The 22660-nt window shown below is 50.9% G+C and overlaps 3 protein-coding genes across 6 annotated transcripts in view; 2 read left to right on the forward strand and 1 right to left on the reverse strand.

Annotated features, from left to right (window-relative positions):
* ARIH2 (ariadne RBR E3 ubiquitin protein ligase 2) overlaps positions 1 to 3978 on the forward strand; it is a 34779-nt gene extending 30801 nt beyond the window's left edge. For 3 of the 4 annotated variants that reach the window (XM_056334519.1, XM_056334522.1, XM_056334521.1), the window contains one exon: positions 274 to 3978. In XM_056334519.1, the coding sequence (XP_056190494.1) occupies positions 274 to 345 (72 nt within the window). In that variant the 3' untranslated portion in view covers positions 346 to 3978. The remainder of the gene's footprint in view (positions 1 to 273) is intronic. The other variant, XR_008821243.1, reaches the window with a different exon arrangement.
* Positions 3979 to 4076: 98 nt separating this feature from the next.
* P4HTM (prolyl 4-hydroxylase, transmembrane) lies at positions 4077 to 22594 on the forward strand. The gene is made up of 9 exons (XM_056336706.1): positions 4077 to 4379; positions 4450 to 4531; positions 13855 to 14045; positions 15065 to 15161; positions 17851 to 18013; positions 19629 to 19814; positions 20219 to 20309; positions 20887 to 21010; positions 22252 to 22594. Exons 1-9 carry the CDS (start codon positions 4122 to 4124, stop codon positions 22473 to 22475), a joined length of 1416 nt encoding a protein of 471 aa, XP_056192681.1. The 5' UTR covers positions 4077 to 4121; the 3' UTR covers positions 22476 to 22594.
* On the reverse strand, positions 4538 to 12804 carry LOC130148274 (secreted frizzled-related protein 5-like). Its single transcript, XM_056336707.1, has 4 exons — positions 11380 to 12804; positions 10450 to 10622; positions 9437 to 9523; positions 4538 to 8586 (listed from the first exon to the last, which is right to left on the reverse strand). Exons 1-4 carry the CDS (start codon positions 11703 to 11705, stop codon positions 8252 to 8254), a joined length of 921 nt encoding a protein of 306 aa, XP_056192682.1. The 5' UTR covers positions 11706 to 12804; the 3' UTR covers positions 4538 to 8251.
* Positions 22595 to 22660: the final 66 nt, after the last annotated feature.

Consider the following 22660-nt stretch of genomic DNA (forward strand, 5'->3'; position numbering starts at 1 on the left):
GATGTTGTAGAAGAGGAGTGCTTGCTGCATGTAGCACTCTGGTGAGGAGCAGATTCCTTTAAGTGTGTAGCTTTTTAGACAAGAACAGGAGCCAGATAACTGCAGAGGGAGCCCGCGTCAAAAGGAAAAGGATCTGCAGTCTTGTGATCCAGAGTGCATGTGAAGTGTGAAGGTTGGTGCTTCTCAGGCTGGAGCTTGGGCTCTTCTAAAGAAAAGGAGCTCTTTTCTGGGGAGTTCATGCTAACAGTTTCTACTTACTTTCTGTTTTACCAGGACTTAGAGAATCAGATGCACATAGCAGAGCAGAGACGGAGGACCCTGCTGAAAGACTTCCACGATACATAAGACAGGAGGAAGTGACAAAGTGCAGGGGTGAGAGCAGCGAGTGAAGTGATGGCAGCTTCACTGGGATAAGCAGGCACTGCCTCTGGGAGAACACGGCCAAGGACAAAGCCACCCCTCCCCTTGCAAGTCAGACACATGCAAACACCACATCTTAGTCCAGTTTGTTCTCTTATCTTTCTGTTTCTGTTTCTGCCATGCTAGAGGCCAGAGTTCAGATTGGCATATTTCCTGGGACATTTCCCTCCTGCCCTTGATGGTTTCAGAAGGGGAGGGAGTTTTTCTCTGAATGGCTGTTAATAGTATTAGATCATTACAATTTATGTATTTTCAACGGTTGTACAATTATACAGACAAACCTTAGAATAACACACAACCCTTTTTAAAAATAAATTGGCAGTGGAGTGTTTTTCCTTAATCTGCTTGTAAATTAAATGGGCTTTCCCCCCTCTCCCTTCCTCTGTCCCAGAAATCCTCCTAGGCACTGAAGGAGGTTACAAAATATCTCAGCTAGATTTCCCAGTGCTCCTTTAACCAGGGCATTGTAGCATTGGCATTGCACGAGGAGTGTGGCTGGTGTTAAGAGTGGCTGCTGCTGTGTCTGACCCGACAGTACCAGCAGTGGCCGTGATCTAGTATGATTACATGTGACATCTCTTTTCTTGTAAATCAGCTGTGCAAAATCCTGCAAAACAAAAGCAAACGGAGGCATTGTAGGGCAGAGACCAGGTTAACGCTGGGGGATATGCCTTGAGTCAGGTCAGATAATGCATTTGATGAATTTTAGGTCTTCCACGTAGATTTTTGCTTTACTTGTTTTTGTGGGGAGGATGTTGTATTGCCAAAGTGAGTGATGAGGGAATAGTAGCATACAGTTGTTAATCAAGGCTTGGGGCTTTTGCAGAGTGAAACAATCCATGCTATAACAGTGCCATGCAGCCTGGTAAAGATTATTTGTGCCTGCTGGGTAACATGGCTGAGAAAATTTGATCCCATTTATCAAGGTGAGACTAAACACTGCTACATTATGAAGAGGAAAGATTGTGTACAACACACTCCCTGGCACGTGTTGGCAATGTGGACGGGCACTTGAATACAGGTGTGCTGCTTGTGCAGAGCCTGCGCCAAGCCAGTCAGAAAATTACCTAGCAAAATTAATTTATTTGTATATTAGTATTGATACTGGTGGGGACTTATCAGAAAATTGATTGTTAGGAGCATGTGGAGCTTTTTTATTAACATTCTTTTTTCTAATGTAAAATATACACTAAAATAAAAATATGAAAACCTAGTTCATTTTAGTAGGGGTTAACATGAAAAAAGGTTACTTAAACGCTGATGCTTGCCTGTTTGCTGCAGGAAGCAGGCCACATGTTAAGATTTCACAGGCATGTATGTCACCTGCACCAGGAACGTGTTGTTTGCAGCCAGTAAGGTGGAGCTGGAGTCTGATCTGAGGAAATCTTCAGCTCTGCGGGAAACTTACAGGATTCTCTTCCATGCTGTATGTGGAAGCATTGCCTTTGATGCATCCCTGTATTACTTTTACACAGTGTCACTTGATAAAGTTTAAACTGGAGGGAGGAAAAGTGCTAAATTCCTGCATGTCAGAATAACTGCTGTCAGAGCTGTTTCCATGTACCTGAGACATGTGACCCAGGTATTTGCAGCATGTATAATTGTGCAGATGGATTTTTACAAAAGAGATGCATCAGTTTAAAAGAGGAATAGCTGTCATAGGAGCTAATCCTGTGGCCCTGCTTGCTGTACATAGCAGAAAATTTCGAACTGAGAGGCCTTTTCCTTTTTCCCTCCCTTCGCAGTGTGGGGTGTATCCTCAGGGAACGGGCGAATGTCCTGCCAAGGAGCTGCTGGCAGTGGAGCAGGTGTTAAGGCAGAAGCGGCTGAGGGTAGAGCAGGATTGCAGAGAGGTGGCTGGAGCCAGGGAGCAGGGCAAGGGCAGGGAGGGAGTCTGTGGTTACTGGGAGCAGTGCTTCTTGCTGTGCAAGAGATCTCCTCCACCCATGGCTCCTTGTGTTCCTGCTCTGTCCTGTTCTGGCTCCCCTCCAGGCTGAAGCTGTAGCAGTGGATATGTCCTTGCTCCAGCTGCTGTGTCTTGACTTCATTCCCTCCTCTGCTCCCAGCAGCAGCCTCTTTGTGTGTGCTCCCCATGATATATTCTAGAGGTCGGTCTCTTCCTTCCTCTCCCCTTCCCAAATGATTGTCAAAGTCTGGGCACGTTGGACCCAGGGGAAGGGATAGCATGGGGGAAGGCTTACTGAGACCCAGCAGTTTGCAGTGCATAGAACCAGTGTTTAAACTGTTCTTTAAACATGTTATGTGCAAAGTACTAATTAGCATAAAAGCTGGTGTTCTTGTTGTCTAAAGGTAACCATCGTTAACACCTAATCTCTTTGCAGAACAGGTATGTGGAGTTTCCTAATCCCAAAGAACTCTCACTGCTGTTACATATTTGTCCAGCTTTGAGAATGGGGTTTTGTGTCTCTCCCTCCCCGCCTCCTTCCCTCCCTCCTCCCGTGCCCCTGCAAAATGCTTTGCTGTGAATACTTGTTTGTAGACAAGCTAGACCATACAGCTGTGGCCAAACTTCCTGAACAAATTTCAAATTTTCTGAAACTAGAGCTTTGTCAGCAGTTCCCTTTATTAAAAACAAAAACAAAAAACAAAACCAAACCACAAACAACAAAACACCCTTTCTGAAGGTGGTGAAAGCGCAGATCCTATTTCTATGCCTGCTGAGAAAACAACAGAGCTGGCTTGATTTGCAGCCCAGGCAGGGTGACTTCTGTGTTGGTGTCATACAGGAGGTTGTAGACTCCAAGGCAAAACCTGCAGAGCCGAGGGGCTTTGGCTTTTTGTGTAAAGTGACTGACTCGAGGGGCAGGTGGCAGGGAGGAGAATGGAGCTCTCAACACCAAAAGCCAAGGCCGTTTTTTTCCCCTCTAATAGGTACACGGCCCTGTTCCAGTCAGCGAGGTTACACGAATGTAGGTGACTAGAAAGTGGCTCAGGAGCCATTAATTCTGAGGTACAGAGCTTCCCTGCGGTGCGTTACTGCTGCAGATGTGGAACGGTTGCTCTCCTGTTTTTTTTTCTTTTTGCTCTTGTTTCCAGTTCCTGCGCCAGCCTGCCACCTCTCTCTCCATCCCTGCATCCGATACTCTTTTGTTTCGGCTTCGCTTGTGTTAATGCGTTGGCTGCCTCATCTCTAACAGTCCTCAGGCTTCCCAGACTGTAACAAAAAGTTTTCTACCGGTAACACAAACTGCATGACAGCTGCTCTGGGTGCCGGCAGTGGCCGTGCGGGGACAGGGGCAGCAGGAGGTTTCTGTACTATAGTCTTGCACTCTTAAATTTTAGACTTTTTAAGCAGGTGAAAAAAAATAGAACTTTATTTTTAAACGAGGCACGTGTTCTGGGAATTCCTTTCCTCCTCCCGCTCCGGTGCCAGGCAGTGCTGGGGACTGCGGCCTGCCCCCGGCCACAGAGCTCCTGCCGCCCTGGCTCTTCATCGCAGGCGCTGGAGATGGGCAGGGGCGGCGGAACCCGCCCGGGAGACGGTTGCCAGAGGTGTGCCCTGGGTTTATTTGAAATAAATTGTGACTTTCTAACTTCGGAGGTGTCCTGGCTCTTCTTGAGGGGGGGGCGGGAGAGGCGGCGCCCGCGGCTTCCCGCCAGCCCCGCCCCCGCGGCGCGATGACGCAGCACGCTGGGCGGTTGCCGGGGTGACGCGCGAGGCCTGGCGGGCCGGGGGCGCGATGGCGGCGGCGGCGGCGGCGGCGCGGGCGGAGGGTTCCCCGCTGCCCGGCCCGCCGGGGGGCCGCCCGCGGCCCGTCTGCTCGCGGCCCTACTTCCTCGTCCTCATGGTCTTCGCCCACCTCTACGTCCTCAACGTGCTGGGGCTGCTGCTCTTCGTGCACCTCAGCGCTGGCGAGACCGGCGGGCCGCCCGCCGCCCCCCCGGCGCCGCCGCCACCGCCGCCCGCCCGCGCCCTCCCGCGACTCGAGGGCATCAAGGCAAGGCCGCGCCGGGGGGCTGGGGCCGGGGCTGCGGCCGCGCCGCCGCTCACCGCTGCTCTCCCCGCAGGTGGGCCACACGCAGCGGGTGGAGCTGGTGCCCGGCAGGGCCCACGCCGTGCGCACCCTCAGCCTCAAGCCGCTCCTCTTCGGTGAGTACCGGCCTCCCCCCGCCGCCGTCGGGGCAGCGGCACGGGCCCTCAGGCGCGCCGGTACGGGCGGGCGGCCCGCGGCTGGCTCGGGGGCCACCCGGGAACCGGCGGGCAGGGCCGGGGGCCCCGCTGTCCGCGCTGCCCTCCCGGCTGAGGGGTCCCGGGCCCCGCCGCGGCCTTACACCCACTCGGGGGGAAACGGCTCCTCGCGTGTTTGCTTCGCCTCCCCGCGCCGCTGTTCCGCGGGCCCGCGTTAAAAAGCGTGCGATGTTGCTTAGGGCGTTTTGATACCGTATTCCCAGAGGTTGCTTCTTCTGCTTGGCCCACTTTGCAGAATTTGGAAGATTAACCTTTCCGGGTTTTTCAGATTCTCTTTAAAATGCCCTGAATAGACAGCGGATCACTGAAGAGGACCTCGAAGAAGCTGCTCGGTATTAGGAAGGGACAAGAGACCCCCAAACTTTTGGTAATAAATGATGATGAAGCAATTTAGTGTTGGTGCCTCAGTGCTGAGGAAGCGAGTAACAGGAGAAGTGATAGATCTAATGTCTTCCACCATTTTGTGTCCTGTTCTAGATTTATCCTTATTTCTGGTTGTCCTAATACAGCCATGCAACATCTGTCTTTCAAGTATTTTAAAACCTTCTTTACTTTTCTGTGTTTTTTGCTGTGACTGGTAAAGTCTCATTGATCAAGCTTGAGCTCTGTGTTCTGGAAATCCACTGAGAATATACAAGTTCATTTTTTGGGACAGATGATTACGAAAGTCCTACTATTGCAAAGTTAGAGAAAACCTGTTGTCTCTCAGAAGATAGCATTGAGAGTCTTTTAGATGCTTTCTCAATAATATAAAAGGAGAGGTTTTTTCCCATTCCAAATAGATTATGTGCACTGAAAACCTGGTCATAAATCAGATAGGTTTCTTATTAAACTCCTTTAATGCAGTAAGTATCTGGAAGAAATATACAAAGTCCTTTTGTCATTTCTACATATGTGGTACTCCTGGTTTGCACATTTCTAAGTGGATTTCTGTCTGGCATTAAGTAAACAGACACACCAACCTGGAACTGATACCTGATAGTGATCACAAAACTGATGTCATTACCAGGACCACAGTCTGGAGCAATCACTCTGGTTTTTTACTCAGGAAAAATCACTTGGGAAAGCTCTTGTTTCCACCTTCTGTTCCCTACCGGTACTACTTAAGTGAAGGAGTTGATCCTGGCCTGCAAGGAAGGTGCCGAAGTTGGTAAAAGGCAGGTTGGTCCTGGCGGCAGTAATCCCACAGCTTTTAACTTGTCACTCCAGCACCTCCATCAGTTCCAAGGGAAGCTTTGCTCCCTGAGGATGGTATTACAGACAGCGACAGACATTCAACATGTGAGATGCCACACGAGTCTGTTCTCCTTTGTCCTTCGATAAGGAGTCCCTTATTTAGAAACCTCAAGTCGCAAGACAGCTCTTATCTCCCAGATGAACCTGCCAGGAGCCAGCTCTGACTTTAAAAAGACTTCCAGAGGCTTCGCTATCTGTGCAAACAGTACCAACCTAAATCAACTGATTTAAAAAAACTAATTTATTGTGCCTCTGTTGTTTAAATTAGTGGAAGCATGTATATAACTTGGGTGTGTAAGACAAACCCAGAAGTCGCTAGCAGAAAGGACTCTTGACTTTCTGGGGCTTTAACAGAGTGTGTTGTGGCATGTGAGAGACAGTTCAAGGAAATAAGTGGTTGGTCTGTGATCTTTGCTTTCAGCAGAGCAAGTTGTAGTGGGACTACAGCAGGGGGTGGCTCGCTAATGGTTGAATGTAAGCTCTCTGCTTTGGAGCATGGCACTGAGCACTGTAGGGGAGCTTGTGGTTTGTTTTTCAAATGAGGGTAAGTCATCTGCATAGAACCCAAGCGTATTTCGTGGAGCTTTGAAAAAGTCCCTGCCCTATTTTTTTCCCCCTCTGGCTAAGAGATACTGTTTCTAAAGCTTGTAAGTCAGACCATCTGTGCATTTTTTAGTTAGGAAACACTAGTAATCAAATAATCCTATTAATGGAAAACAAGTACCAGACAAAGCCTTTTCAACCTTCAGAGCTTTTATGTGTTCTGATGTGTTTTCCAAATGCAGTCTGTTCAGAAGATACTGCTATTGCAGGGACCACCTGACAGCAGATTCTGTGAATTGGGTGGCCGTTTGCAAGACAAGACATTGTGGAGGAATAAAAATAGGAAATCTCACTCTGTTTTTCTTTTGAGCCTCATGGAATAAAAGTAATCACTGCACAAATGTCAGGGCACAACTAAATTACAGTGTGAGTGCCTGAACGTTCATCTTGGCCCACACTAAATCGGTAGAGGAAATCCCATCACGGGTTGTTGGTGTGCATTATGAGCACAAGGAGGCAATGTGTCTCCATCAAACAGGGTGGCTGTCTCCACAACCAAGACTGCAGGTATTGCAAACAAGGCAGAATGCATTTCTCCCGAAAGCCATTTCCCCCCTTATTTCCTTATTTCAGTCCCAAGTTTAATCCAGTGTAGAATACTTTCCACAGATAGTGCTTTGTTAGGCAGTAGAAATCTGACTTGTTTTCTCATTTGGTGATTTGCTGTTTTCTGCTCTGTGTTCTGGAGTGTAGAACTATAGCTGTATTTACTCCTTCAGGGAATTACAATCCCTACTTACTTGGGTGAGTGAGCTGCAGAGAAGTTGCTGAGAATGCGTTTTGCCATCTTTTCTGTCTTTCTTGCGTGCAGGTGGAAGGCCAGACAGCTGTGTAACACTTCTCCCCTCCTCCCATATCAGAACTGCAAGTAGCTCCTATTGTGCTGTGGCTGGGGCTCACCTCCGAGTCCCAAGCGAAGCTGCTGTCGTGCACCAAAGTAGAGGTTTAGACAGCTGATGTTACGTTCCCACTCTGCTCTTTCTCAGGGCTCTTGATATCTTTGGTAGTTCCCCAGTTACCAGAATCTTCTGATCCAAACTGAATTTCTGATTTTTAAAAATGGTTTTCCCTGTTATGCAGAAACCCTCAGCTATCTTTGCTCTGTACCTCTCCTGCTCAAAAACGGCTGTTTCCTTTTACTTGTGCAGGTGCTCATCAGGTCTCAGTGCAGCAAGCTGAAGGCACAGCCTAAATGACCGCTCAAGAACAGAGTTTAGCATTCAGCTTTTAAGGGGCTGGGCATTGCCAGGGTGGGCTTCTCTCCCTCTTAATTTACCTCAGACTGTTCAAGGGTGAAATATTTGCTTCATTACACACAAAGCATCACTTAGCAGTCAGGGCGACTTGCGTGTAATCTCTCTGGACAGAAAGCAAGCAGGCACTTGAACAGCATCAGTGTCTCAGGGTCAAATAACGAAGCTGAACTGTCTATCAGCGTTGATGATGATGAGAGCTAGAAGGAGTTGTTACTAAAGGTCTCTTCTAGTTTGTGCTTGGCTGCAGAGTTCAGTTCAGTTTTGTTGTGATGTTGGATCCTACACAAAGCCATCTATCACTCTGGATCTGCAGAGCCTTGGGAGAAGAATACATGAAATCTGCATCCTTTACTGAACTCTGTCTTAGTAAAACGGAGATCTGCAGTGAGGCCCTAGCTGTGGGCTATGACTGCTTTGAATCACCTAAACATATTGACTGTACATCTCCAAAACACCAACTGCCAGGGAAAGGAGTTTTCTAGCCATAGGAAAGGGAGCAGTTTCTTATTGTTGGAACTGAGATTTTTCAGACCTTCCGGCCAGCCTGTTCAGGGCAGCGGTGATGTTTCCACCTCCGCACTGCCTGGTGCAGGTTCCTGTTCTTCTTCTGCCAGGCATAGGCCTTGTTCACTACCACTTTGTCGCTCTGTACTTCGCCGCTCACAACAAAGACACCTGCATGGGTGCCTCTCATGATGTTGTGCACACAGGTAGCATCTATGTCCAGCCACTGCTGGAGCCTGGTGGGGATTTCAGTTCTGAGGAGTGGGCCATGCTTCAGGACCTCCACCCTGGAGGGGTCCAGGTCGAAGTCCGAGATGGTGGTGGTCATGTTCTTCCTCAGGATTCGGATTTTCACTGCTACAGGGGTTGGAAAAAGCTGTTAGTTCTGTTCACTTTTCATAGCTCTTACCTACTTAAACACACAGCCAACGCAAGGCTTTATTGCTATAGTTTCTGTAATGTGGCAATGTATCCATCCAAGCTCTTGTAATTGCAGTGAATTTGTAAAAGCTCTCATTTGAGATTAGTTTCCAGTACTGAACACTATTCTTCTTACTCCACTTTCTTTATGGGAGTGGCAAAGGTGTATCAGCACTGCTGCACGGGCAGAAACCCTGTAGGAAGCATAGACACAAGCAAGTGGGTGCATCAAGGTCCTGGTCTCATGCACATTACTTGGCTTTTGTCTGAGCTGAGATTTCAGGAGGTGGCATGACTGCCAGCTGCCCAGGATTTTTAACCTTTTTTTTTCCCCCATGAAGTTTGTGTGAATGAATTCAGGACAGTATCTTGAAAACTTCCTGCCAGCTGATTGAGCAAAGCCAGGGCTGCTACCTGCGTGAGCCAGAACAATGGTATTGAAGTTTGAAATAGCTAACGTGGGGGTTGCTAAAGGTTTTTATGGGCATTGATTGAAATGTCGGCCTCCAAGGGAGAACCAGAGTAGTGCTTGTACGTAGCAGCCACAGACCTAAACCAAACCAGAGTCCACAGAAATAAAGCAAGTCTTCACCTTCAGTGCTGCCTGGAGCTGGGTCCTCCTGCTACCCAACAGGTAAGTTGGGACATGAAAATTCCTGGGGCCTGCTGTAAAAGCTGCGGTTCCTCAAAGTCAGTTTGCTATGGCAAAGCCATTTTCTGTCTGTGCCACTACCTGGCTGCTTTGAAGGAATGGCAGCAATTGAGAGGAAGAGTGGGGATAACTCACCAAAATCATTGGCACAGAGGTTTTCCAGGATCTCCCTGGCAGTGCTGGCCTCCTCAAGTTCACAGTCCTTGCAGCTGGCTCGGGGCACTGCTGCAACAGAAATTTGGTTATAATACCCTTGTCAAGCTTCACTGGAAAGGGCGTAATGAAAATTTGAGATCTGTGAGTGGTGGCTTGCTTCTTCCTGAGCTACCCAGTCCCTGGAGAGCTATCTCAGACTACCAGGGTGGGATATGTCAAGCTCTCCTTTCTGTGGCTGGGGCAGACACCGTTTGTCATGCTTTGTTTAGGCTTGTGTGTGTTGCTGCATGTTAAAGCAGCAGTGAAAATGCTTAATGAAGATCTCCTATTTTGGATGAAACAGTAAAGCCATTGGTATGGCCAGACTCCATCCAGTGATGGTGAAATGAGGCATCTGTTCTCCCTTTAACTGCTCTCGAATCTCCCCTAGTGTTCATCAGTATCTGTGTGTTTAATTTAGTTTTTCAGTCATAAAGATTTTTTTTCTCGTGTAACTCATGCCTGCGGAGGCTCATGTCCCTTTGTGGTATTTCCCAATGTTTAAAGAGAAGGCTTGCAAAACATTTCTTTTTGCATGTTTTTAAACCCTGGACACAGCTGAAAGATCAGGGCTGCAGCTCCTTAGCTCTGCTGGAAGCACATCTGGCAGCCTGGAGCCTGCAGACCATGAGCTCTCACGCTGTGCCTGGGCATTAGGCTTTTACAGCGATTCCTTGCCCCTGCCCCAAACCCTGCGTGGTCTGATGGCTCCCAGGGAGCTCATGAATACAGTAGAGAGGGGAACAAGCTGCAGTCAATGTTACGCTAATTTCCTAGACACAGTGGAGTTTCCTGGTTCACAGTGGAGAGAACAGAACCAGAATTCATAATATTTTTCTTCTAAACATGGCTTAAAACCAGAAAAACTAGGAATAGAAACAAGGCATAGGCACATCCTTTTAAGCTTTCAGTGTTACATATGGAAAACATACGAGAGAAAAAAAAATCCTTACTTCTCCTGCTCGAGGAATTTTCATCTGTGGAGACTGCTGCGATGCAGAGTTCGTGATCTGCAGGAAACTTGTTGCAGTTCAGGATTTCAGGCCAGGGGTAGCCGTAACAAGCCATGACGGGTGCGCAGCTTCTCTTGACGGCCTCGCACAGGCTGCGGCAGGGGTAGATGAGCCTGGGGAGGGGATGGGGATTACAGCACCTCTGGACCCTGGCAGCAGGCTGAGGGTCGAGCCCTGGCACTGCACTGCTGCCGTGCGGGGCTGTGCTGTGCACTGTAGCGCTAGCAGAGATATTTTGGGATCTTTGATATCTTTTGCACATTCGTGTCCAGAAAACAACAAATTCCTGAGGACAGGAGGGATGAGGCTGTTCGATACAGGCAGCTGCCAACAGTCCCCCCCCACTGCCCCAGGATCTTCGCTAGTTGTGCAAAGGCTGCTCACCTTTACAAGTGCCTAATTAGATACTCAGTTTCCTTAGCAGCTCTGTACTGTGCTGGCTGCATCTCAAACCAGATTTCAAATTCGGATTTCTCTCTGCTGCTGGCACTGTCAGGCTGAGAACCCCCCTAAGAGTTCAGGGCAGGAGCTAGGGCTGGGGGGCTGCAGGGGAGGTGGGAGGTGGGTGTTGGCAGCTGCTGCGGTGCGCAAGGGGGTCGGCTAGAGGAGATGGCAGCAGTGCCTAGGGTGGGAGAGCATGAAAATCCAGAGGAGGGAGCGTAATGTTTCCGCTGCTGTGAGATGAAATGCTCACGTTTCACTTTCAGAGGGATGGTCCCTGCTGGGTAATCCGATTGCCCCTTGCTGAGAGGGGCAGCGCAGCTTCTTGGGGACTGTGCTGATGACACTGCACGCTTGAGAAGCAAATGCAGTTGCACTCTTGGGGAGCGTTACTTGCTACAGCTGAAATAACTTGTAAAAACATCTTACCTGTCCAAGCAGATTGGTGCAAAGAGGGAGCAGAGGAAAATCCTAGCATCTGGGTGGCACTCCCTGGCCAGCAAGGGCAGCCAGCTGGAAGACTGCTGGATCGCTTCTGGCATGGTCTCGTGCTCCAGCAGGTTGGGAATCCTCATCTCAGAGTAGCCGATATCGTAGCACAAGGCCATGTGGTGTGGAATGGGCATGCAGCTGGAGGATCTCCTCAGGTAGCTCGCCCAGGCTCCTGGAGAGCCCCAGAGCAGCAGGCACGCCAGGAGCCCCAGCAGCCATGGGCCACCCGACCTCGAGGGGTGCCTGCGCTGGGCCGTGACCATGCTCGAGCGAGCCGAGAGCAGGCAAACAGGCGGCGCACCCCAGACTGAGCTGCTCCAGACTGTGGGACGCCTTTTATAGCATACAAGCCACCTCTCTGTCAGTCCATCCTCATTAAGTGTGGCCCTTTCAGAGCCCTCATGGGGAAGACAATGCGCCAATTTTCATTTGCCAGCGGCCCTGATTGTTTGGATTTTAGCAGGGGTTTGGCTTAGATCAGCAGGTGTGGAAATGAGGGCAGTTGGGGAGGGATGAATGACTTGGCCCATGTGTCTTGAGGCTCTTTCAGCCAAGATTGAATCTCTGTTTGACACCAGTGCTCCAACCCATCCCCTTTCTCTTGCTCCAGGATTAGTCATTATTTCATAAACCCCAATGTTTTCCTCTCTTTTGTTTTTTGTAAAAGCAATCAAGTGTTGCTCAAAGTCAATTAGGAGGCATTTGTTTAGCTGGATCTATTGTTGAGCAGGCAGGGAGATAGGATGGTCTCACAGCCACAAGTTAACTGTTTCAGAGAGCTGAGGGTAGAGAGGAACTAATTTGCAGCTGTGGAGTCAGGTTGTTTGCAGATGGGATTGGCAGCAGTGAACTGGAAACCCCCTCACCTTGCAACCTGCATGACAGAGCATGCTTTCCAGTAAACAAAATTTTTGCTTCATTCCAAATTCCCGTTACTACCACTGAAGAGCAGAACTGTCCTTCCTCCAGTACGTAATTAAGATTCCAGAGGCGGTCATTATTGTAGCCCAGTTTGGGGAACTGGAAATACTGGGGGTGTTGCTTGCCAGGGCACACAGTTCATTTGGACCTGGTGCCATGCCATGAGGTTCAAACCAGTCAGTGGAAGCTCTGGCTCCAAAGCATCCTCTGGCACAAGGACCCCACGCTGCCTGTGGCGGAAATTGTTTCCTCGGAGGGCGTTACGGATACAACCGGCTGCATTGTGTTTCTGGGGCTTCCCAGGAACATTTCATTTTCTACAGGGCTAGTTCTGGTCTGTACTTAGCAAGAAGCCAACTGGTTATTGACAGTTTGAGCTGATAGGGTTGATTTCAGGTCATGGAAGTAATTAACTTTTTTTTCTGGCCCCCCCCCCCCCCCCCCCCCCCCCGCCCCTTTGGGGATTGCTGCTGTATTTGAGGTATAATGTGTCCTTGGCACATACTTGCAGGAGCCATGCAATTTGGAGAGCAGGACCTTGGGCCTAAACCTGTCCTGCTTCGGTGGCTTTTCTTTCGCTCTTCAAAAGTCTCAGCAGCTGGTAACAAGATCGCTGTAGCAGTGACAGCCATCAGCCAGAAGGATCTTCCCAGCCTGCTGGGCCACGGTACTGTTGAACAGGACCTCGCCAGCACTTTGCAAATGCATGCCCAGTGCGCTGTGCAGCTAGAAATCCCTTAGCCTCATAGTCATCGGTGGATTTCTCTGCATTTAAATTTGCCTGGGATCCTGGTATTGCCTGATTGCTGCTGGTGTTGCGGTGCAAAGGAAAGCTGGCAATACCGGGATGCTACTTGGGTATGGATGTGGCGTCTGCCATGTGCAGTGTCTTCCCCTTTAATACTGCATTTGAAGACCATTTTTAGTGGGGGAATGAGTGGGAATAAGTTTGGAAGCTTTCTGCTTGGTGTTTGAGTTTCATGGTAGAGTATTGTGCCAGGTTCCCCTGAAAAGTTGGTTTTGTGCAAAGTGCTGTCCTCTCCACGTGAGAGCAAGAAGCCTGAAACCCTAGCCATCATCACTGCCCACCGTAAAGATTTTTGGCCTCCCTTCCTGTAGAGCAGCAGTTCCCAGACTGTGATCCACATGTCACCTTTGAAGTGATAATATGTGGTGATATGCATGTGTTTGTTCACTCCTTTGTCCATTGTGGTATCTGTGAGAGAGTTTAAGGGCTTGACCCCTGGATCCAAACATTTAGGAACTGCTGCTGTAAAAATACCTGCCTCCAGCAGCTCAGGTGTGTGGTATATGCTCTTTGAGAGCTCTTCTGGTAGAAGGGTGGATGTGTTTGAATGTCCCAGACTTAGGCAGTTCCTCAATTTCCCCCTCGCCTATTGTGGTTTTTTTTCCTTGAGTGGCCTGCCATTGGTATAGGGTCCCACTGTAACAGTTCCTCAGTCTCTGTTGCTGCTGACACTTTTGCTGCAGAAATTCCCAACTTCCTGACAGAGGAGGAGTGCAAGCTCATCGTCCATCTGGCACAACTGAAGGGGCTGCAGAAGAGTCAGATCCTACCAACGGATGACTATGAGGAAGCCATGGAAATGATAGAAATCAGCCAGATGGACATTTTCAATCTGCTGGACCACAATCAGGATGGGCAGCTGCAGCTCAAAGAGGTAGAGTGCAGGGCAGACTGGAGGAGGTTTGCTGGGGGACCTTCTGGCAGATCCCCTCTTCAGATGGTTTCTTGATTACTCTTGTTCTTGGTTAAGGCCAGACCCCGTATATACTGATAAGTATTTGCTTAATTTCATGTCTCAAGACAGGCTTTGAGCATGGAAGTTTGTGGGGAAATGTGCAGCACTTGTCATGCTGTTGCCTTGGCAGATGTGTGTTTTGAATGTGCTGGGTAAAATGTTCCCTGTGCTGTGGGTTTCCTCTTACCCGGAGTCCCAGGGAAGTGTGTTTATAGCGTAGGCACTGCGTTGTGGGGAGCTGGCCGACTGTGCAAAAGTCACAGCAAAAAAAAAAAAAAAAAAAAAAAAGCACAGCCACCCCTATTAATGAGCCCAGAGGGGGACAGTGAGCACCTTGTCCCCAGCTCTTCAGCACCCTTGTCCTGTGTGGTAGGGTGCATCAGGGCAGGTGCTGGCAGTTCAAGGATGTCCCTCCCCAGGCTCCTGTTTCAGGTGGGGCTTGGGGTGTGAACTGTCCTGTGGACAGCAAGAGCTGTGGAGTGTGGGGAGCTGCACCAGTGACGACCCAGAGCAAGGCTCCTTTCTCTGGAGGTCAGAGCCTGCTGAGAGCTCTCCAGGTTTCTGCATCTCTCTGTCCATGTGGAAAGGAAGCATTTTGTTCCAGGCTTTTATTTTGGAAAAGCATTCACTTTTATAGTCAATAGCTTTCCTTTCCCTTCAAGAGAAAAAGCTGTGCCCCCTCCACCTCAGGACTGGTTAACCGAGTCCCAGCAGTCATTTGCCATGACCTAAACTGGAAATAACAGCGCTCGTCAGCCACACACTGTGTGTGGCTGCCAGATGATCCTGACTGTAATCTTCTTTCTGCAGAGATGCGCTGACGCCTGGCTGGCTGATGTGCTGCAGAGGAGAGCCTGCCAGGCCTCAAGCAGGGAATCTGTAGGGTTTCAATAGTACAAGAAACCAGTGCCTGGTGTTGATCCATTTATGAATTTCAGGTGTTGACCCACACCCGGCTTGGGAACGGCAGGTGGATGACCCCTGAAAACATCCGGGAGATGTATGCTGCAGTCAAGGCTGATCCTGATGGAAACGGTAAGAGCAGCTCCATGGGAATCCCTTTGCCCTCAGCATGCTGGATGCCTCGCACAACCATGTGGGGCAGAGCAAGAGCTGTGTCCCTGCCCAGGCACGTTTCTCTAGATGTGTTCTTCAAAGGACAATAACACTGCTTTAGAGACCTTCGCAGAAAAGTAAATTCAGGGTAAACCTCTCATTGCAGCAATCCTGCCCCTTCATCACGACTCTAGCAGCAGACTAGTTCCGCTGCCTGGGCTTGGATCTTGCAGAAGCAGGTCAAGAACACAGCTCTGCACCTGTTCACGCCCCTCTGCAACAGGACTGTCAGGGTGCACTTCTGCTCCCATGGTCTGAGAGACCGCTCTGGCTCTGACTACATACCTTGTTACCTGGGCTGCAAGTGTTAAGGTGTGCCTTCCACTTCCCCACTGTTTTCAGGAAAGCTTCTGCAGAAAGCTGGGAGCCCTGCATCACTGGCAGGGGAAGGCAGAATAAATGAAGGTGGGAGTGGTCTTGTTGGTCAGCCTTTATTGCTGACCCCCCTCTCTGCTGCTGCAAACTCTGTATTCCATGAAGCCACTCCTGCCCTTCCTGCTCCCGGTCTCCCAAGGGCTCCCACTGGTCTGGACATGCGTTCTAACCTCTGCTGCTCTAATTAGAGTGGCCTCAATTAGGCAACTCTCTGTTTCCTAATCAAATTAAGTGAACGCACAGGCTCTGTGTGCTCTCTTCCAGTGACCTGGCGTTGAGAGCTGCCCAGGAGGAGCTGCTTTGGAGTTGAAGCAGTACCCTTGTGAATGGCTAAATATCCGGAGGGCATCTCGTGCCCTCCTCCTCCAGGCTGGTGGCATTCTTGGCAGGGGTAGGAGCGTATGACTGAGTCCTCAGTGGCTTTTCCACCGTTCTGGACATTAACAAATCAAAGGTCCTGTTAAAGTGCTCTTGGCAGGACCTTGCTTCCAGAGTGCTGCTTCCCTCTGTTGTTAGATTGGTATGTGACACCAGGAGACCAGGTCACAACCTGGATGTGGCACTGCTCATCAAAGACCACATGGAGTAAAGGGAAGTGGGGACAGGGAGACACTAGAAATAATAACAGTGGATAATTTGGTCATGCCCACTGGCACCTGAGGAGCTGTCCCAGGCTGACCCTGGTGGCTGCTCCTTCCTCCTGCTGGAGGGTGCTGTGTGCCCAGCGAGCAGAGCTGGCCCCGCAGCCACACTGGGTTTGCAGCCTGAGGAGCTCTGCTTGCTGCCCATGATGCGTGCTGGCTGATGGGCAGCCCAGTGCAGCACGCTGCACGCTCTGGCCTCGGGGACCTGATCCCCAGCGTGAGGCTTCCCTTCGTCAGTGGTGTGGTTTAACCCCAGCCAGCAGCTAAGCACCACGCAGCCGCTCGCTCACTTCCCCCGCTCCCCTGGTGGGATGGGGAGGAGAATCAGGAAAAAGGTAAAACTCGTGGGTTGAGATAATAATTTAATAATTGAAATAAAATTAAATATAATAACAATAACAATGACAAGATGAGGGAGGGAAAGGGTGAATAAATTCAAAAAGGATGGAAAAAGACCCAGCAAGTGATGCACTGTACAGTTGCTCACTTACCTGTTGACTGATGCCCTGCCAGTCCCTGAGCAGCGATCACCTGCCCAGCCAACCCCCCTGCCAACTGATACGCTCAGCATGTCATTCTGTGGTATGGAATATCCCTTTGGCTAGTTCAGGTCAGCTGTCCTGGCTGTGTCCCCTCCCAATTGCTTGTGTCCCTCCAGCTTTCTTACTGGAAGGGCCTGAGAAACAGAAGTCCTTGACTTAGTACAAACGTGACTTAGCAACAACTAAAAGCATCAGTGTGTTACCAACATTATTCTCATACTAAACCCAAAACACAGCACTGTACTGGCTACCGAGAAGAAAATTAACTCTGATCCTGGGTGAAACCAGGACATTCGGAAAGGGGAAGCAACAAATGTGAGGATTTTTCTGAAGCTAGCAAAGGCAGAAGTCCATCCCTTTCCGAGGCCAGTTGAGTGCAAACAAGAAATACCTGTTTTAGTAGAAACCACTTTTTACCCTCTCACTTTTCTGTTACTTCTACTTACGAAACGTCGCAAGACTGTGAAGATTGTGCTCTGTTGTATTCCTTGCTTGTGTTTTGCAATTACACAAATGCAGAAGAATGTACTGCTTGTTTTGGGTTTGGCTTTTTTTAATTAGTTTGCAAAGCCTTGTAGAAAATGTGGTCTGAGGTGTCCCACTCTGTTCTTAAACACATTATTTAAATATCTAAGTAACAAGCCCGAGGGCATCAGGTGGCACTGGTTTTTTTTGGCTGTGGCAGTGCACATGTTAGAACTGTAGCAGCTATTTCTCTTGATGGATTGGTTTGTGTGTTTTAGGAGCTTTTTAGAGTTCAAAATGGTATTCTGCCTGTCCCAGTTCTGACCCTGCACGGCAGCTAATAGCTCGCTTCTGCAGGCTGTTGTACGGCCCCCGCTCTGCGAAAGGTGAGGGTATTGCTGGGGCCCGCAATGCTGCACGTAGGGGGTTCAGCCCATGATGGGCACGGTGGTGGACCCTGAAGGGGGTTTGTTTGAGGAAGGTGATCTGTGCATTGCCCTCAGCTGGTGGTTCCTCTGAGTACAGGACACCAAGAGCTATTACCTGTGCCAAGCTCAGCCAGCTTTTCCTCTCTTCCCATAGGCGTGCTGAGTTTGGAGGAGTTCAAACAATTGAATATCCGCGATTTCCACAAGTACATGGGAAGCCAGAAAGTGAAGATGAGTGACTTGGTGCGCAACAGCCAGCACACCTGGCTGTACCAGGGCGAGGGGGCACACCAGGTCATGAGAGCCATACGGCAAAGGTAAGGGCCCGGCAGCCGAGGGGCGGTTGGGTTTGTGTAGGCACGGGGACCGCCTGTGCTGGGAGAGGCGGTGGCAAACTTGCTAATAGTCACACTTCCTAATGCTGTGAAACTCTTTGGAGTGTATAAAGAGCAATGAACACAGACAGAAAATGGGGAGAGGAGGTTTTCATTAGAACAAGAATTTGTATTGTCCTGTGGAAAAGGAAAAAGAAAAATCAGACCTTTCAGCATCTCCATTCACTTTTGGGAACAGCCCTATAAAACCAGGAAGACTTGGCATAATGTGAAAAATTCATTCTAATTAGTAAATGAGCTTACTGGGAGAAACTGTCTGTTTCCAATGCTGTCTGGGTGCCAGTAGTTACTGTCATTTGCCTTAGTTACTCATGCATTTCACTGAAATCTGTCTTAGCTGCTCAGAGCTGACTTTTTAACAAGCACGACTCCACCTCAAGTAAGCCAAGTTAGTTTAATCCTCCAAGCACACATATCAAGGCAGCTCACGGCAGACGGAGGAACCTCCTACCCTTCCCTTCATATCAGATTTGGTACTGGGAAGCGCTGAAAACCCAGCACGCAGGCCAAATCGTTTAGCCGTGGTGAGTTTCAAATAATTGGCTGGAGAGTTTCTTGTTCTTGTGGTGCTGGTCCTTGCCCAGAACATGGGTGGGGAAAATCTGTCCCGAGGCTTGAAAACAGCTGTTGGCCACTCCTTCTCTTCAGTGCATTCCAGCAGGAGAATGGGGTCGCATATTGCCTTGATTAGAGCAGGCTGCGGCTGCCACCTTCTCTGTGCCAGCTAGCCAGCGCACACAGGCATCAGCGTACTGCTTTTACACTCTTCAGTTGGCTGCTGCTATGAGGATGTGAAGACGTAGCGCTGAAGGAGGCTGTTAGTCCTCCCTGGGACCATGCGGTGCCTGGAGGGGCTTTGCCATCCTACCTGGATGCTGTGTTCCCCTTGCACCTGCCCTGAGGGCTTCACCGGTCCAGATTCTCAGAGCTCTGAGTGTTCTTTGGCAGGTCTCAAGACGTACCTGCTTACCTTGGGGATGATCTCAGATGTAGCAGCGGAAAAATCCCAGAGCAGGAGGGCTCCGGTCTCCTTGATCACTTCCAGTGCCCCTCTGCCCTGGGGGGAGGCTGCTGAAAAGGCAACAGGGAAAGGTGAGTTAGGTGACAAGAATATTCCTAGAGCTAGTCTCTCTGTCACTCTCGGCAGGGGCCCTGTGCTTTGCTCACTGCCCCTGAGGTCTGTAGGTGGTGTGCAGGAGTCCAGAGAAGCGATGAGATGGCACGTGAAGGCTCCAGGGACACACACAGAAGGGATCTTGCTGAGCAAGTAAAGTCTTGCTGAGAGCAGTCCTGCTGGAGATGCACCCTTCGGTTTTGGGGTTTTTTTATTAACCTTGACGAGGACTTTCTGAGCTGATACTGACGGTCCATCAGACCTGTAAGGACCTAGTTATCTCTTGGCATGCTTGCTGCAGCCCATCCGTCTCTCCGGTCTGTTGGGGAAGGGGGTTCTCTGGATTTATTCGCTGCTTGGGAGTAGTGGCTGACTGGGGTGACAATGCTTTCCCCTCACCTGCCCTGCTCTGCTCTTCCCCAGAGTAATGCGCCTGACTCGCTTGCCCCCCGAGATTGTGGAGCACAGTGAGCCCCTCCAGGTTGTGCGGTACGACCAAGGAGGGCACTACCATGCCCACATGGACAGCGGCCCCGTCTTTCCCGAGACTGCCTGCAGCCACACGAAGTTGGTCGCCAATGAAAGCGCTCCCTTTGAGACCTCCTGCCGGTACAGTCTGCCTTGGCACGGTCTGGAAGAGGTGTGGAGAGCTGTGTCGCCTCACCTCGCATGGGACTCAGTGCTGGGGCGGTGGGCTCACAAACCGGCTCTGGAGATGGCTGGTGTGAAGGGGGAGGTGTGTGAATCCTGCGGAACCACGCGGGGAGGGCAGAGTGGTTCTGCAGAGCTGCTGGGCCATCCCCGCCAGAGGCTAGAAACACACTCTCACTGTTGTGGGTGGACGTTTTCTTTGTTGTCCTTGTCTTGTTCTTGGAGAAAAGCTGATGATGTAAATCATATTTTGTGAGGTCTTGGAGGAACCGCTGTATGTATGGTGGAGGGGCAGGGTAGGGACAGCCTCTCTGTGCCTCCCCCTGTGCGTTGTGTCCCCTGACAGCCACTCTGTCTTGCAGGTACGTGACGGTGCTGTTCTACCTGAACAATGTGACAGGGGGAGGCGAAACAGTGTTTCCTATAGCTGATAACAGGACGTACGAAGAGATGGTAAATGAATCTTGCCTACGTGTTACCCCTGGGGACTTTTGAGTCTTTATTCGATATTTATTCAATATATTATTGAAAGTCTTTATTCGCTGTGGCTGCAGAAGGGGTCTGGTGCATGAAGTCAGTGAATGTTAGCCTTCCATAGCTAGACCATGGGAAAGCTGTGCTCCGCTTATGGCCTCTTCCCTCTGAGGCGGAGGGAAGAGGTGCAGGGCTGTCCCCGCTCAGAGGCACGAGGGGTGGTCTGTTGGCCTTGCTGCCACCCCACCGTGGGTCCTGCTCACTTCTGTCTGGGCAGGTTTCCTCAGACTGAGTCTTGGCAGGTATGTTGTGCTGCTGTCAGGCGATGTGTTAAGGAATGAGTGGCTGCTCAGAAACAGGTTATGGACCTCCAGGAGACTGGAACTGGCTGCTCCGGGAGGGTTGTGAAAGCCCCGTCCTGCCCAGCGTCAGCCTCGAGCTGTCCCTGTGGGGTGTTCAGGCAAAGGGCAGGATGATGGCTGGCGGCAGAGGCAGCCCAGTGCATGTGCTTCATTCCAGCCCTGTTTGCGACACCTTCTCTGTGGTTTCTTGCCAGTCTCTGATCCAGAACGACGTTGACCTGCGAGATACTCGGAAAAACTGTGACAAGGGCAATTTGCGAGTGAAACCTCAGCAAGGCACTGCTGTCTTCTGGTACAACTACCTGTCAGACGGAGAAGGTACGGGCTTGTTTCAAGACTCAGCTCTTGGGAGGGGTAGGGACTGTGGGAGGTGATGGCTGTCGTCTTCTTGCAGCAGCTGGGAGCTCAGAAGAAAGCCAAAGGGTGGTAGCTGCCTGCTAGTGGGAACTGTAGAGTCTGTTTGTCACCAGCTGAGCAGGAGCTTCCTGACTCTGAAAGGCCTTTGTTTACAGGCAGTAGGTCAGTGGCTCCTGATGTCTTAGGGGGACGGGACTAGCTAGCAAACAAAGACCTTGGCTGTGCTATCCATCACTAGCTGCCTCCTGTCCCGCTGTGCAAGCTGAAACTCCTGCTGGAACTTGGTCTGCAATTCACAATGTTTCACTGATGTGGTGTTGCCCAAAGCAGTGGGGAGGGGAGGTAGACAAAGGGACGGCCATCAGCTCTGCACCGCAGGCAGGCATGGGCTGCCCTGCGCAAGGCTCTGCTGTGCTTGGGGCCAACTCCTGCTTTATAGCTCAGCTGCAGCCTGATGATACGCATCCTTGGGGCTGTTTTTCTCACAGTGCAGTTTTCCCTGACAGCCAGGCTGGGGAATTGACATGAATCTTCCAGGCTGCTGCTGAGTGTGACTCCAGAGTGTTTCGATGGCAGATTTTGAGTGGTGCTGGGAAGAAGGAGCATAGCATCCCTGGTCCCCAGAGAGCAGCCCATGTTTCCAACAGACCAGTATTTGGGCTGTTAGATGATAATATCAAGACCATCGCTCTCCTGTAAGAAGAGCCCCGTTGTGTTTTTATGAGCAAATTGTTCCTAAATGGAAGACGGCTGCTGCTGCAAGTCTGCCACAGAAAAAAAAGTGGGACCTCTGTAAAGAGAGGATCGTTTAGAGTTGCTGAAATGCAGTCTCTTAATGGGTCTGCGAGCCTCTTGACTTCCACAGGCCTTCTAGCAGCAGCACCGATCTCTTCCATGCCAGCCTCCCCTTTGGGGAAGAGTTGGGAAAAACAGCAATGGTGGTGCAGAGCCCGAGAGCCCCATGTGCTGAGCAGGGACGTGGGGGCAGCGAGCATTTTGCACTCGGGGGCCCTGCCCCGCTGAACTCCTGGTAGGTGCTGGGGTGGGGTGGCACTAAGGCGGGAGGTTGCCAGGAGGAGCCAACTCCCGTGAGATTTATCTGAGCTAAAATCCAAGCAGGCACCGCGGGCAGGAGAGCCGGCATTTGCTGGCTGTGCCTGCCTGTGCGGTCCCCGCAGCTCACCGCCTGCTTTGCTCCGCAGGCTGGGTGGGGGAGCTGGATGACTTCGCCCTGCACGGGGGCTGCCTGGTCACCCAGGGCACCAAGTGGATCGCCAACAACTGGATCAACGTGGACCCCAACCGCCGGCGGCAGCTACAGTTCCAGCAGGAGATGGAGCGCTACGCGGGGGGCGGGACCGGAGCCGGAGCCCCGGGCGAGTGGACAGTGGATAAGGCCTACAGCGGGGTGCACCTGGAGCTGTAGGATGGGGGGGATCGGGGGGGGACGGGGGGGCGGGGCGCCCGCACGGGGCCGTTTCCCGCGCTGGGCGGGGCCGCGGGCCACGTGTGCGGCGGGGCCGCATCGCGCGCCAATAAAGCGTGTCGAGTCGGGAGCCGCGTCCGCGTGCTCGGGGGGCGGGGCGGCAGGGTGCGGCCAATGGGCAGCAG

This window comes from Falco biarmicus, chromosome 4, assembly GCF_023638135.1.
Source record: "Falco biarmicus isolate bFalBia1 chromosome 4, bFalBia1.pri, whole genome shotgun sequence".
Lineage (NCBI taxonomy): Eukaryota > Metazoa > Chordata > Aves > Falconiformes > Falconidae > Falco > Falco biarmicus.